The 15,157-nt window shown below is 41.3% G+C and overlaps 1 protein-coding gene across 3 annotated transcripts in view; it reads left to right on the plus strand.

Annotated features, from left to right (window-relative positions):
* Nucleotides 1–15,157, plus strand: part of mpped2a (metallophosphoesterase domain containing 2a) — a 72,264-nt gene that overhangs the window by 25,260 nt on the left and 31,847 nt on the right. For all 3 annotated transcript variants that reach the window (XM_031323610.2, XM_031323609.2, XM_035999229.1), the window contains 2 exons: nt 1,074–1,255; nt 8,131–8,356. In XM_031323610.2, coding sequence (XP_031179470.1) covers nt 1,074–1,255; nt 8,131–8,356 — 408 coding nt within the window. The remainder of the gene's footprint in view (nt 1–1,073; nt 1,256–8,130; nt 8,357–15,157) is intronic.

Below are 15,157 nucleotides of genomic sequence, written 5' to 3' on the forward strand. Positions count from 1 at the left end.
CTTTTTTTTTTTTTCCCAGCCAGACTTGGGTCTAAGTGTTTTTTCTTTAGATAATGGATAGAGAGGACATGGCAAGCCTTAATTCACCGTCTCTTTAGCCAATCTGTGGCCACAAAACAGCTATTGCCCTCCTTGTGTGCACAAATCAACCCATCGCTGGTACCTTTTCGGCCCAAACTACACATTTGTTACCATTGTAATGTCTCCTCTTTTCTTTCAGATGCATTTTGCTCTGCTGCATGCATTATTCTGTGGACCATATAATTTATTTTGCACAACAAATGATATTTTCAAGGTTCTGGTTTTCAATTGTGCCCCTTCTGCTGTCTGGTGTGAAATTAGCATACATTTCCTAAAAATATGCTTCTGGATTGTGTACACCTTTTTTTTTTTTTTTTTTTTAAATATCACAAAAATGGAAAAGGGCACATTCTTTGAATTGCAGCTCCTTTTTACAGAGAATAATGTGCAAAATTATGAAATAAAACCAAAGGCAGATGTCTCAAAAATAAGTGGAAAATGTAATTGTTTGCAAAATCGGTTGAGTTTGGTCTTTTTGTTGTTTAGAATAATATAACATACTTTACTGTTGACTGTGTCATTTGACGGGTAAGAAAATGACCTTTCAGATTGAAAGCATTATGAGAAAGTTACTGCTCTGGTGATAAAGACATTTTGGTAACACTTTACCTGAAGGTATCTACATAAGAGTGACATGACACTGTCATGAACACATGACACTGTCGTGAACACATGACACTGTCGTGACACATGAACCCTAACCCTAACTTGTCATAAACGTTTGACTTGTTTATAATGTTTATGACACGTTCATGACAGTGTCATGTCACTCTTACGTAGATGCCTTCAAGTAAAGTGTAACCGACATTTTTTACAGACAGTAAAATGTCTGCAAACATCAGGGACTTTAACTTAACAGATTAGAATTAATCAAAATAAATATCAGAATTGAGGATCCACATCTAATGAATAACAGAATACTTTGATTACTATAGTATCATTATTGAGATAAATGTTCACAGCTCCCTTTCTTTGTGTCTCCGTCTTTTCAGGGTGGACCCCATTCCTTATGACACTCCCAAGCCAGCAGGACACACCAGGTTTGTGTGTGTGTCCGACACACACTCGCGTACAGACGGCATCCAGATGCCCTACGGCGACGTGCTGCTGCACATGGGTGACTTCACCGAGCTGGGCCTGCCCTCCGAGGTTAAGAAGTTCAACGACTGGCTAGGTATTGAGCTGCTTAAGACACACATTCGTCTGCACGCCGCTGGACGCGCGCATTGGTTTTCACACTCACACAAAGCTGACAAGCACAAGCTCTCTCGTGAGCAGGGGGACGGGCAAAGGCACGAGACATGTTGCACACATAACCAGTAACTGGACCACACAATGACTGCCCCCCCCCCCCTCCGTGTTGATCCCACAACTGCCAGTTTAACCCTTCTGACCTAACACCCTGGCTCAGTTAACCTTTGACCTGTGTGTGTGTGTGTGTGTGTGTGTGTGCGTGCGTGCGTGCGCTATCCCAGCAGCAAGTATTTCATCTCTAGCCCCCCCAGACGAGACCTGAAGCATTTTTGTCTCTCTAATGTAGTCATGTTTCACCCACATAAAAAAACCACACATATTGTCTGACATTCCCTCTCACCAAGTGCATCAATCAATAGGTGCCACCCACCACACTTGCCTGTAACGTTTTAAGAAATTTTAATTATTTTGTCTATATTTCAATCGTTTTAGTTTGCCTGTTAATCAGCCCTCAGCAGGTGAGATTAAACAACCTCCTGAGATTTAACGGTAACAGCACAACGTCTAAAATACTGAATGCAAAGCATATTATAGAGGCATCACGATTGTATATAAAGTACAATGGAAAGACACAAGTGGACAACTTCGCCACGAATCAAGGTAAAGATGCGTGTTTAAACTTGAGGGAAATGTGTGTGCCTCCCGAAGCCTTAACTCCATAAACCTACAGAGACGAGAGTAAAAAGGAGAGACGCTGAAGGAAATTACCATAAGAACTGGCGTGCATTTAGCCCCGACAAAACTGGCTGTGTGTTTTTGTGTAAGCAAGCCCCAACACCTCTGACACACGTTTTTTAGGAAACGTCGCTCAACCCGGAAGCCATACCAATATGGCGCATACAGTTTTCACATTGAACGTGCCCCTGGAGTTCCTCGTGAGTTTTTAAATCAGTCAGACACGCAAATACACACAGATACCCTCCTGACATAAAATTGTGCTAGCTAGTTACACCTAATGTGTCCCATTGGCTGTTAGGGGGAGAATACACATCCAAAATAATCCAGTGGCCAAGGGGAAATTTGACTTTGTGTTCTTTCCTGGACACTAGCCTGGTTGACACCAGACCCTTCTTAGTTGTAACTGAGAGTGGGTCTGGGTAACGTTCATTCACAGCTCATTTCCAAAGTGGCGTCACCAATGGACGCCGCTCAAATGGTGACGTAGCAGCGGCAGCGGCATCAACGGGTTGCTGCGCTTCGGTGGCCGTCATGTTGAATGTAAACAAAAAGCTGCTTGCCGTCGCTGCGCTATCGTCATCGTGTTGTGATTGGTGCCTCGATTTGGAAAAATTGGAAGTGGGCTTGAATGGGCTCTTGGCCAGACTGACTTGGAGAGCAAATCTCAAATTTGCCGGAAGTTCGTCAGGGTTTTCCCAGGCTATCTGAACACACCTCCTCACTTTTCGTAGTACTAGTAGTCTGGCCTGTGCACAAAAAAAGTGGAAAGTACATTTCTAGTGAAAATGTTCCTCATTTAACCATGAAGTTCACTTTCTTAAACTAGACGGTGAATAATTACAATAATAGAGTGAATAGAACCCCTTAGCTTAAAGTGGCACTGCTCTCAAAATCTGTTTAGAGTATCAGACACTCACCCCCTGTAGAGTTGAAAGGTAGCTGTCAAAGTTTGGCCTCTCCAAAGACGACAGCGGCTGCAGTCTGTCTGGATTCACAGCAGTTACAGCGGATTCTGACATTGACCCAGTTTTCACAGCAAAAAAGAAATTCAGGCGTCTGTAGAGACTTCTCAAACCACTCCTGCAGCATAATCCACTTCTCTACTGTCGGTCAGTATGCTCTGCATGTTCATATTTCCAACAGTATTTACCTAAAACATAGCTTCCATCTCAATCCTAACTCGCCGCCTCCTGATCTTCCACTTCTTTGCCGTATGTAAACTCGAGGCTGTGTTCACACTAACGCAGACACATTTAAAAACACCATTTGTATGACAGCAAAGGTTCCATTCACACATAGTGTTTTAGGGATTGTTGTACAGTCCACATTGTGAAATGGCTGAATCTCTTCCTCCTCCTCATGCGGTTGGTCGCTACAACTGTAACCTTTTTGTTTTCATATGTATCCACTCTGGAGTGCGTTTTCAAAAGGTCAGTGATGCAAAATTCCTGCTTGATGTGAATGGAAGGCACATAGCACCATTGACACCATATTTGGAGATTAGGAGATTTGGATACTAGCTACCAGGGAGTGTATTGGTACCCAGAAGTCAACATCCTCTTTAAACTATTTTAAACATACTGTCAACCTTTTTAAAATTTTCATTTTCGGTTTTATGAATTGTGAATGTGATTTTTAGTTGGACAGCCACAGTAGTGCACCCACTTTACCAGGCTGACTCCTACTGCCAGGTGTTGTGCCCTAATAAACTCCTGAAACACAGACACACACACACACACACGTATACAAAGGTTGGACACACAAACACAGCACCTGGCACCATCAGGAGGGCACACTTGTCAGTTTTTCTATCAAACTCCTCCATTCATCAACACAAACAGCTAGTGTGTGTGTATGTGTCTGTGTGTGTACTTTGTTAAGCGTCAGTAAAAACCACGATATTGGCCATAATTGGGGATCGATGCAGGGCAAAGTGGAAAATGGCTCAGTGTATTTGGGAGCACCATGGCTGGTTTGTGCGTGTGGAGATCACACCTGGTCATCAACCTCTCGGAACTCTCTCGAGGGTAGAAAAAATTACAACTAAAGTACAGGTAAAGACTATTACGTTTGGAATTCCAGTCAGAATTGATACAACTAAAACAGAATACTCAACAACATCCAAAGAGATTCTAAACTCTGGGCTGTATCAGGTTGTAGATTTAAAGCGTCTGTAAACTGAGCAGTGTTCTTCCTTGGTCTGCTCCTCTCAGAAGGCTCTGGAGGAGGCAGCGGTTTGTTCCGGCCATCGACTGCTGTTCGGCCTGTTGAAGTAGATCATTGGAGATCGACGTAGAGGATGGCGCTCCCTGAATCAGCTCTGATCTTCTGCGTTAAGCTGCTCCCAGAGGCCTCTGTAGCGTGCGTTGTGTTCAACAATGAGAACTAACAAATGAAGGTTTTGTTCACTTCCTGCGTGTGTGTGTGTGGTTTAAGACCGCAGCTTCGGCACCAATTTGAAAACATGTTGATTTGGTTCTATCATATTTCCTCAAGGATTCCCTTTAATTTTCTTAGATATTCACCTTTTAATTGAAGGGATGTCAGAGGGATGGTTGGAGTGTGTTTTAAGTATTGCACTGTGTAAACACTTTCTTGTTTTAAATGTTTTTTAGATTTTTTTATAAATCTGCCTTTTTGAGAGGTAAAACATTTGTCTGCACATGTAGTTCTTCAGAGTTTTTTTGTGCTGATTTTAATTTTCATACACGTTTGTGGGCGAAGTATAAAATATAAATCTAGGTGTATCACTCCACCAGCCCTCTGTAAGATGGATCACAGTGGCAATAAAAAGCAGTAGAAATTCCCAGTAGAGTAATGGAGATACTGTAGAGATGTTTGATGGTAATTATGTTTCCCCCCACCATTTTGTGTGTGTGTGTGTGTGTGTGTGTGTGTGTGTGTGTGTGTGTGTGTTGGGGGACTGAGAGACGGTGCTCTCATACTGCATAAGGTTAGACTGGAATTTATGATCCTGAGACGCGTCAAGAGCTAATTTAGAGGAGGGGGAATGAAACCTGTAGACCGGGAAACCATGATTCTTTCATTTTCAGCAATAAAGAACACACTTTCTCTCTCTCTCTCTGACACACAGATGCGGTGAAATTTTTATCTGCATCTGGATTGAGCCAGCGTATACTGATTGAATTTATATTCTATCCAGTTTCTATTATCTTTATTTCCAATTGTGAGCTTGAACGCTGCATTGAGCAGTGCGTGTACATCTTTTCCTTAACTTACTGTCATGAGGCAAAAGCATTTTTATTCAACATTTTTTTATTGGATTCTTTATTCAACATTTTATTCAATTTGCCCTCTCGGCATGCATCAAAGCCTTCTGCTATCACTGGTCAGAGCAGTATGGAGCAGAGGTTCAAAACGGACAAAAGCACTTCCTGTAAAGAGGGCTATCGGCTAGTGTTGATAAGCCGAATACTTTCCTGCCAGTCAAACTCCATGTTGTAGGTGGATGCATTAATCTTGCCTGTAAATATGTGCAATAATTATGCAGTGTACATACATTTGACTTTTGCACAGTTTTTGTCAAATGTGTTGGAGACCCTGTAAAATCTGCTAAATGTTAAAATATAGCTGCCGAAAAGCAGTTTCAAAGGACGTATGCAAAGGATATGTGTGATCTAGCCCTCTAAACTTTGACTTCTCAACTAAATTTAGCTCCATTTAATCAGACTCCCCATTGTCTTCACACTTGCAAATCACCAAAATCAGCTGACTGAGCTGTGCTCATATCAGAAGCTCCAACAATAAACATAAACCTTTTGAAAGCCTCTGCTAGATGAAGTCATTGGCAGTAAAAATTTAGATTTCTATTAAGTTTATATACAGTATTTCATCTGAAAAGTGGATTGAATGTTTATTTGATTTGTAATTATGGCTACCCAGCACTACACGTTCATCCTAAGGAGGTTAGATGGTGGTACGTTTTAAGTTGTGTTCTTTTTGCCCAGAGTTGATGTCAGAACCAATTTCCTACTCGTGTTTCGAGACTGAGTAACATCCACATTAACACAGGCTGCCTTAATCTGTTGGAAGTGATGATTTCTGAATATCAATCTCAATCCAACGTCAATGCTTTCAAAGCTATGAAACTGTATTCAGTTAATAAAACAAAATAAATCAGTAAATCACCTCTTGACAGCACTACATGACATTACGTCACCAAAACAATATGACAGTATGTCCTTTAGCAATCACGATGAAATCTTTAGCATAGCATTGAGCCATCGCTCATGTCAATGCCACACTTCTAAAGTGTGAGGATTGTGAGGAACTTGTGAGGATTTGTTGCTTTTCTTTGTATTATTTAATAGTGAACAAAAGATATTTGTATTGGTCTGACAAAACGAACACTTTAGGCTAAAGATAACTGAGACAGACGTTTTTCTGAGATTTTATACACCAAATAATTAATAGATTAATCAAGAGAATAATAAGCAGATTAATCGTTAGTAGCAGCCTTTATTATATATTATATCGCCTGGGTTGGGGGTTGCTGCTGGTTAACTCTACACATAAATTAGCCTGCAGATTAGTCGATAAAGAACCTACTGTGCAGAGCAGGCTACAAAAGACAGAAAGTAACAAAATCAACAGGACGCCTAAAACACCAGAATGCAAGAGAGGAAAAAGAGAAATATAGAGAGAGAATGGAGGGGTGATGAAGGCCAGAGCTTTTCGTTGAGTGCTCAATCTGCTGGAATAAAGTAGTAAGTCAGTTTCTTGATGGCGAAGGGGAACCGGGACAAATCACCCTGAAAGAGGAGAGCGAAAAGGCCACAGCAGAAGTTGAAAGATGAGGGGATGAGAATTGTAATAGATGTTCTTCTCTATTTAGTTCAGGTTCATGCTTTTTCCAGCTGCCCGGTGTCTGCAGAGATGGACGGTGGTCTGCTGGGGTCAAGCAGAGTCGTCAGCTGTGGTTGTAACCTCTCTGACTGTCTGAATTGAGGGTATTTTCCCCCTTTGCTCATCTGACTTTTCTTTCCAGGCCTGATCTGTGCTCTGAGTTAGGTATACAGGGGGAATGTATGCTCCATGTACAAAGTATTAGGACAACCAGGTGGAAAGTATAATCCCTTTGAGACTTTATGAAATACTTATCTGCCTTGAGAATAGAGCTGTACAGTCTGGACAAAATGTGCAGCGTGTGAAGAATTAGTTTAGTAAATTAGTTTGGTATTGTTTGTAAAGAATCATTTGCAGTGTAATGAAATCATAAGAATTTGTTGTACTTTTTGTTAATTTAATTTAACAACCTTAGAAACAAATACTTTGCCGATACTAATAATGTCCTTTGCTGATTTGCTGACAACATGCAGTAAAATATGTACAAATATAGATCAGAAATACTTTTATCAAGCAGCAAATTAGTTTTCTGGGCTAAGTCAAACATTTGTAAGGATACACCTACATTTTTCAGGAATGTAAAATCACTGTTGAGTTAAGAGTTGTTCTAAATCTTTATTTGTCCAGTTTTTTTAAAATTTAAAAACAGATTGAAACTTTTTTCAGTATGAATGAACTTGATGCTTATGTTTCCTGTAATTTCATATCGCAACTGGAATAGCACTCAGAGAGCGCAGACCTCTGCCACACGCCCTATCTCACAGTGCTAACGAAAGAGAAAAATAATGTGTGTATCAAACACATGAAAACATAACCTCCTTGGTGGGGGTAATAATAATACAAAGGCAATACAGGCCTATCAGGGAGCTGAAACTGAAGTAGAGGACACAGGATACTAAAACCTTTGGACAAGATCTGACATCCTGGTATGCAGGATGGAACCAGACTCATACCGTGTAACTGCAACGTCCTCGGTTCAGTTCTATGTTCCGCCGTCACTTCAGTCAGCTTTTGCACAAAAATTAATTCAGGCATTATCAGCTACATATTGGGGGAGCAATTGTTCCTGAATGCTATGCATTCACATTTACAGCAGATGGTTTGTTTCAGGTCAGAGATAATTACAAAATGTCAGAGAGGACAATATTCTAGTATGAGAAGAAAGGGCTACAGACTAGAGCTCAACATGTGGATGCATATGTGGATGCAGGGCTTCAGCTCACCACCCTCTCCCTCTCTCGTCTCTTCTAGGTGGCCTCCCGTATGAGTTTAAGGTGGTGATCGCCGGGAACCACGAGCTGACCTTTGATAAGGACTTTATGGCCGAGCTGGTCAAGCAGGATTACTACCGATTCCCCTCAGTGTCCAAACTCAAACCAGAGGACTTTGACAATGTCCAGACGCTCCTCACAAACTGTGTGTACCTGCAGGACTCGGACGTCACCATAAAGGGATTCCGGATATACGGGGCGCCATGGTAAGAGCACCAATCTTTCCACCAATCCTTTTTGTCCTCCATCCAAAACTACTCTTATCACTTTCTGCCTTTCATAACCGCTGAGTCGCATTTCTATCTCGTCGTGTTGTGAATCCCTAAGGCGAAGGTGTGCCTTCCCCTCTGTCAGCGTCTGGCTGTTTTCCAGCTCCCCTGCCTGCAGTAACTGTGTTCTCTGCTACATGCAGGGTGCTATTCCCAGCTCGCACATACCTTTGTGAGCTCAGGACCTTCGCCTGCTCTCCGGGTTTACGTTACACCTGTGTTTTGACATGGGGTTAAGTGATACGCGTGGTACCGGGACACTCCGTCAATAGACTATCAGGTGTGAAAAGAATGGGGGGGGTGTTGGTCGAAGAATGGTGTAAGCAGCATGTATTCAACAAACAGGCAGGTGGGTGTGAGAAGTTTTTCTGTAGAGAAAATACTTGTAGTCATGGAAGAAAACTCTCCTGAGATCACTGCTGCATTCATTGATGTATACATTCTCATACAGTCAAGATATTTCATACACTATAATGTAGAATAGGTAACCTGTGTTTGTGAATTAGTGTCATTTTAACATTGATTTCTGGGGTAAAATGTAGGTTCTGTACCTTTTTTTTAAAGCAAGTAACAAAAATGTTGTGGATGATTTTAAAAGAGCAGTTTGGGAGAAAGTGTTTCCCGAAAATATGATTGATTGTTTTAAAAGCAACACCAATATCATATATGATTGATTGTTTTTTTATATGTTTACACCTATATCACACAAAATTGCTATACATTTTTTCTTTGTGCAGATGCACAGCTGTTGAGGTTTTTACAGCTTCCAATTTTACTCAAGACAAATTTTTTTTTTTTTTAACCTTTTTTTTAACTTTCTTGCAGGCAGGTGAAACATAAAACATGCAGACTTGAACATAAGATACACAAAACATAATAAATACATAAAACTAGATAAGTCCCTCCAGGATTTCCCAGCCTTTTGTTGAGATTGTTGCCCCCCAAAATGCCTGAATTGGCGGCAGCTTTTAAAAAAAAATAAAATGCTATAAAAGTTGCAATGTCTTTTGTAGTTTTGGTGCAATAGAGAGACAGTGAAAATTGCAAAAAGAAAGTTGCGATTTTTTTTTTGGTATACTTCTTTAAAAATTAAAAGAAACTTGTTTCGGGTAGAATAAAAATACTCTGGGCTGAGATTTCCTAGTGACCTTATCAAAATGGCTCAGGGTGCTGCAAATGTTGGTATAATATGAAAAAGGCTGGTGGATTTAAGAGAAAAAAATAATTTATTGAATTACTCAAATGTGAACATATGTGTCAGTGGCTTGTTGATCTTTTCATTGTTAGTTAATTTCCTAACCTGGGCTGGGACACATTCATACGGTTTGATAAAGTAACGTTACTTATTGGACTTTAACTTTAATCATTGCACTTACAATAACGAGCGTAGCTGTCCTCAATTTAGGTCATCCTGTAAGTCTCATCTCCGGTTTTTCCTGCGTCCACCGTGTGTGTGTGTGTTTGTGTGTGTGCGCGCGTCAGTCGTGGGGGGAACTGAGCTGCAGCCCCGCCCGCTGCAGAGAGCCGACAGGAAACAGCAGCAGCTTTCAGCGACTTTAGAGTGAAAAATTGTTACAGCGGACTTTGATGTTGTATGTATGTATGTATACAGGTTGGCAGGACAGTCTGAATGTTATGCACGGTCTTTCGCTGTACGTGTTGTTGGTAATTGTGAGACGTTTGAGTCACATACATCTCCTCTTCATACCAGAATCAAGGAAATTAATTCAGCGACGTGCGTGTGTTACGTCTACCCGTTCTCACTCCCGCTTGGTCAGTGGCTCTCAGCGTCAGATACTGACGCAAAGTCTGGCACGTGGGACTGCTGGGATTGGTTAAAGTCGTGGGAAACTACACTTATTGGTCAAATTTGCGGCAAAGTTGCGGCGATTGGTCAAAATCGCAAGTCGCACTGAATTCACGGTGATTTGTTGAATTTGTGTGAATTGTTGCGATCGCGACATTGCGAATTCCTGGAGGGATTCCTGATAAATATATGAAACATATTCTAAAATGTACCACATGAACTGACATAAAGCAACAGCTTAACATGAAACCAGGAGTACAGCCAGCCATATATGGTTAAAACATCACTATTGCAGTTGTATTCCAGTAAGTAGAACTGTTACTTCTATCCATAAATGAAATTTACTATTTCTTTGTTTTTGGTTTTTGTCAAAAATATGTATATTTTATTTATTTATTTATTTATTTATTTATATAAAGTCTTAAAATTGCTCACTTATTCTGACCAAAACCAATAATTAAAAATGTTATGATATGAGCAACTCCTTACATCAGTGAAACCAAAATTAGAATATTTATTTCTGAATAAAATCAGTGATTCAATTTGAAATGGATTATTTCACCATCGATTGCCTAACTAATCTTTTAACTGACTCATCATTTCAGCATTATTTCTCTGCAGTCAAAGTGATCTTGGACTGATGCCGATAGTTTGCCAATACAGTAGTGTGTTTCTAATGATCCTTTATACTTGGACTACTACTTAGACTCAATGCCCTCTCTTTGCTCTATTCACCTCTGCTAGATGGTCCAATGGAAAGAAAGTCCAAACTGCTTTCATTACAGTGTTGCAGTGTGACCTGGGCTCGCCAGCCCTGCAGCTGTGTGTTTTGTTCTCTCTCTCTCTCTCTCTCTCTCTCTCTCTCTCTCTCTCTCTCTCTCTCTGCAGTGGTTCTCACAAATCTACTCCAGACTTAAAATAACTATTTGGGTCACACCTTCATCCTTTTAGAGGCTATAATTAGCAGGTTTGCAGCCTGGCTTCAGAAGTGGCAGAGGGACAGTGGCGGGGGCAGATCCCACCATTCCTCAGACATCACAGCAGCAGGAAGAAGAGATTACCCTCTCTTTTTTCCACTGCATCCTTCCTCTTTTCCATCCTTCTGTTTGGAAGAGGAAGGATGCTGCCCCCCTCTCCCTGGTGGGTGTTTAGTGTGAGAGCTGGTAAGTGTCTGTTGTGACAGCTGGGGGTCTCGTGAGAGGCGGAATGGACAGCTCGGCCAACCTCTCACCCCCACCCCTCCACAGCTTCCTCACCTCCTTCACACCCATATGCCATCGTGGCCCGAGGTCTGGCCTGCTTGTCCAGTGTGAGGTCTCACTTAGCCCCGCAGTGACCCCTCACTTCATCAACAGCTCACCAGCCCACCGCCTGGGTGGCCGAGCTCCTCCGAGCCCTCAGCGGTCTGCTGCTGCAGGCCAGGGCGCGACAGCATCACTCAGGAAATGTAGCGTGTAACTACCACCTGATAAACGCCGCAGTGGCCTACTCTCCCGCTGCTGCTGCTTATTAAAAAAACACGATTCTGCAACACTTTTTGTCAAATTTAGCGTATTTCTCCGTCCACTAGCTGTCCGTTCTGTGTGCGCGCTTAAAGAAAATACAGTGTTCATGGGAAACAAACAACACTATTCTGTAGGTTCTCGTGCACAGGACAGGGGAAAGGCCATAGATGTATAAAGAGAAAGGCAGTGGGAACAAGAGGGACAATAAATCTACCACATGCTAACGTTGAAGGAGCACTGACAGGAGAGGTGTATTTGTTTGGGTGTTGAGTTCAAATATCAACAGTCTTTCTCCAGAATCCCAGATTCCACCTTTTAAATATATTAGGTTTTCAGCTCGCTGACCACTTCATCTAACCATGTTCATCTTTTAGTGGTCTGAAAGGTTTTCAGTTTTATGACAAACAGCTACTGCCTTTTTCATAGAAAATTTGGTATTTTTGGCTGTGACTAAAAAAGAGAATTCCAACCAATAGTCATTTGTTTGTTTTTTTAACCTTAAATGCCACAAATTTTAAAACATTTTGGAACCCGTTATGTCCCACCCCCTTTCCAACTCAAACTGAAAAATGTCAACAATGCCATCAAAAGGATGTTCTCTTGTTTCTTTTTTTACTTTTTTTGAATCTACTCTGCATGTGAAAAAGCAGATTACAATATACAATATGTCCAACCACCACAACACAAAATACAATAGTTAGATTATCACCAGCACAATGGAAAAAAAAACTACTTCAATTATTATTTTATTCTCTTTACAGCTCCTCATTTCAACTTAAATAATAACTGCTGGATCAATTAGTCAGATTTCTACCACAAGAGCAAACAGGACTGTAAAGTTTCCTCTTTGGCATCGTGAAGAAGCAGCAGTTTACACACAGTGACCCTGCAGGTTTTCATCTGTACAAGATGGAAGGAAACATTCTGCTCTAAGTGACTGATTAATTCAATTCAATTCAATTTTATTTATAGTATCAAATCATAACAAGAGTTATCTCGAGACACTTTACAGATAGAGTAGGTCTAGACCACACTCTATAAAGCCCCAACAATTCCAATAGTTCCCCCAAGAGCAAGCATTAGCAGTGGCTATTGCGACAGTGGCGAGGGAAAAACTCCCTTTTAGGAAGAAACCTCGGCAGACCCAGACTCTTGGTGGGCGGTGTCTGACGATTGGGGTTATGACGGTACAGGATGTAGCGTGGCACAGCAGAGCATGGGTGGACGCGGTGGACGCAGCAGGACGTAGCCGGGCATTGCAGGGAATCGTAGAGCGTAGCAGGGTGTAGCAGGTCCATAGCCACAGCTGCACCCAAGACCCAGGTCTTGGTGTCGCCCTAATCCGAGGCGATGTTCTGGGCGAAGAAGAAACATAAGGACTCTGGGGAGTAAACTCCCCAGAGCTAGGTGAGTAACAAGCACTTCTGAGACAGGATGTGCATAAAAGGAAACAAAAGAAAAGAGCGTGTCATAAGAAGGAACTTCCTCGGCAGTCTAGAATTATAACAGCATAACTAGGAGAGGCACTATATTATTGATTATACGATAGGTAAATCTGATGACTGTAAAGAGAAGCAGAGAAAAGCGGTGGTACTGTGTCTGCAGCTATACACCCTGCCCCGCCGGTCTAGGCGTTCACTGCAACTCCTCACTCCCTAACTATAAGCTTTATCAAAGAGGAGAGTTTTCAGTTTAGTCTTAAATGTAGCGACGGTGTCTGCCCCCCGAACCCAGACTGGGAGCTGGTTCCACAGGAGAGGAGCCTGATAGCTGAAGGCTCTGCCTCCCATTCTACTTTTAGAGACTCTAGGAACCACAAGTAACTCTGCATTCTGGGAGCGTAGGGCTCTAGTGGGACAATAAGGTACTAAGAGGTCCTCAAGATATGAAGGACTAGTTTTTCAGCATCGTTTTGAGATAGGATATTCCTAATTTTAGCAATGTTACGAAGGTGAAAAAAGGCTGTTCTAGAGGTTTGTTTTAGATGGGCGTTAAAGGATAGATCCTGATCAAAAATAACTCCTAGATTTCTGACAGTAGTACTGGAGGCCAGGGCAATGCCATCCAGAGTAATTATATCTTCGGCTAATGAGGTTCGTAGGTGTTTCGGGCCCAGCACAATAACTTCGGTTTTGTTTGAGTTTAACATCAGGAAATTATAGGCCATCCATGATTTTATATCTTTAATGCATGCTTGAAGTTTAGCTAGCTGGCTGGTTTCGTCTGGCTTTATTGACAGATATAATTGAGTGTCATCCGCATAACAGTGAAAGTTAATTGAGTGTTTCCTAATAATATTGCCTAGAGGAAGCATATATAAGGAGAATAGAATTGGTCCAAGCACTGAGCCTTGAGGAACGCCATGGTTAATTTTAGCGTAATTGGAGGGTTTATTGTTAACATTAACAAATTGCGATCGATCAGAGAAGTAGGACTTAAACCAGTTTAGTGCGATTCCTTTAATGCCAACTAAATGTTCCAGTCTCTGTAAGAGAATGGTATGGTCAATAGTATCGAATGCAGCACTAAGATCTAATAAGACAAGTATGGAGACAAGTCCTTTGTCTGATGCAGTTAGAAGGTCGTTAGTGATTTTCACCAGTGCCGTCTCTGTGCTATGATGCTTTCTAAATCCTGACTGAAAGTCCTCAAATAAGCTATTGCTATGTAGAAAATCACATAACTGATTAGCGACTACTTTCTCAAGGATCTTGGAGAGAAAGGGAAGGTTAGATATAGGTCTATAGTTGATTAGCAACATTACAGCCTTCCTTTCATCACTGCTCCCACCATTTTTTCATCAGTCCATCATTTAAATGTCTGTTTTTAAAGGTCTTATGGATAAAAATTACATTCTGCTGCAGCGCTTTTCAAACATAATCCATTTCATAATTATCTGCAGCAGGTTGTCAGTTCAGCATGTGGCTATTTACAGCGGAAATATTGGATATGCCACTGTGCAACAGTATATTAAGTACAATATGTTTTTCCTAAAAGTGTTTTGGACACATCCATGTCTGCTGTCCTCGCATTAGGCCTTAAGTAACGCATGCAAACAAATTACCTTTGTCGTCAAAACAGTAAAAATCTGCACTTTACAACGCCAATAGTTTCAACTTTTTATCTTCTAAAACTGAGCTAGTGAAGCCGGTTATGAACTCCACTCTTCAGGGATCGAGGTGGATTTGAACAAGGCCAAGCTTTTCTACACACATAGGTTTTTGCTTACATAAATATGTGTCCAACATGTTGCCTCAGTTAATTAATCTCACTGGAGTATCTGCAAAACCAGTTACAGTATCTATAGAAATCTTCAGCGTTGAGGGAAAAAATCCCTGATGATGTGAATCTGAGCGCTCCTCTGGCTATGGGTTTTATTGCCAGAAGAAGAAAAAAATAAAAAAAAATGAATCCGAGATGATATTT

This window comes from Sander lucioperca, chromosome 3 (genome assembly GCF_008315115.2).
Source record: "Sander lucioperca isolate FBNREF2018 chromosome 3, SLUC_FBN_1.2, whole genome shotgun sequence".
Lineage (NCBI taxonomy): Eukaryota > Metazoa > Chordata > Actinopteri > Perciformes > Percidae > Sander > Sander lucioperca.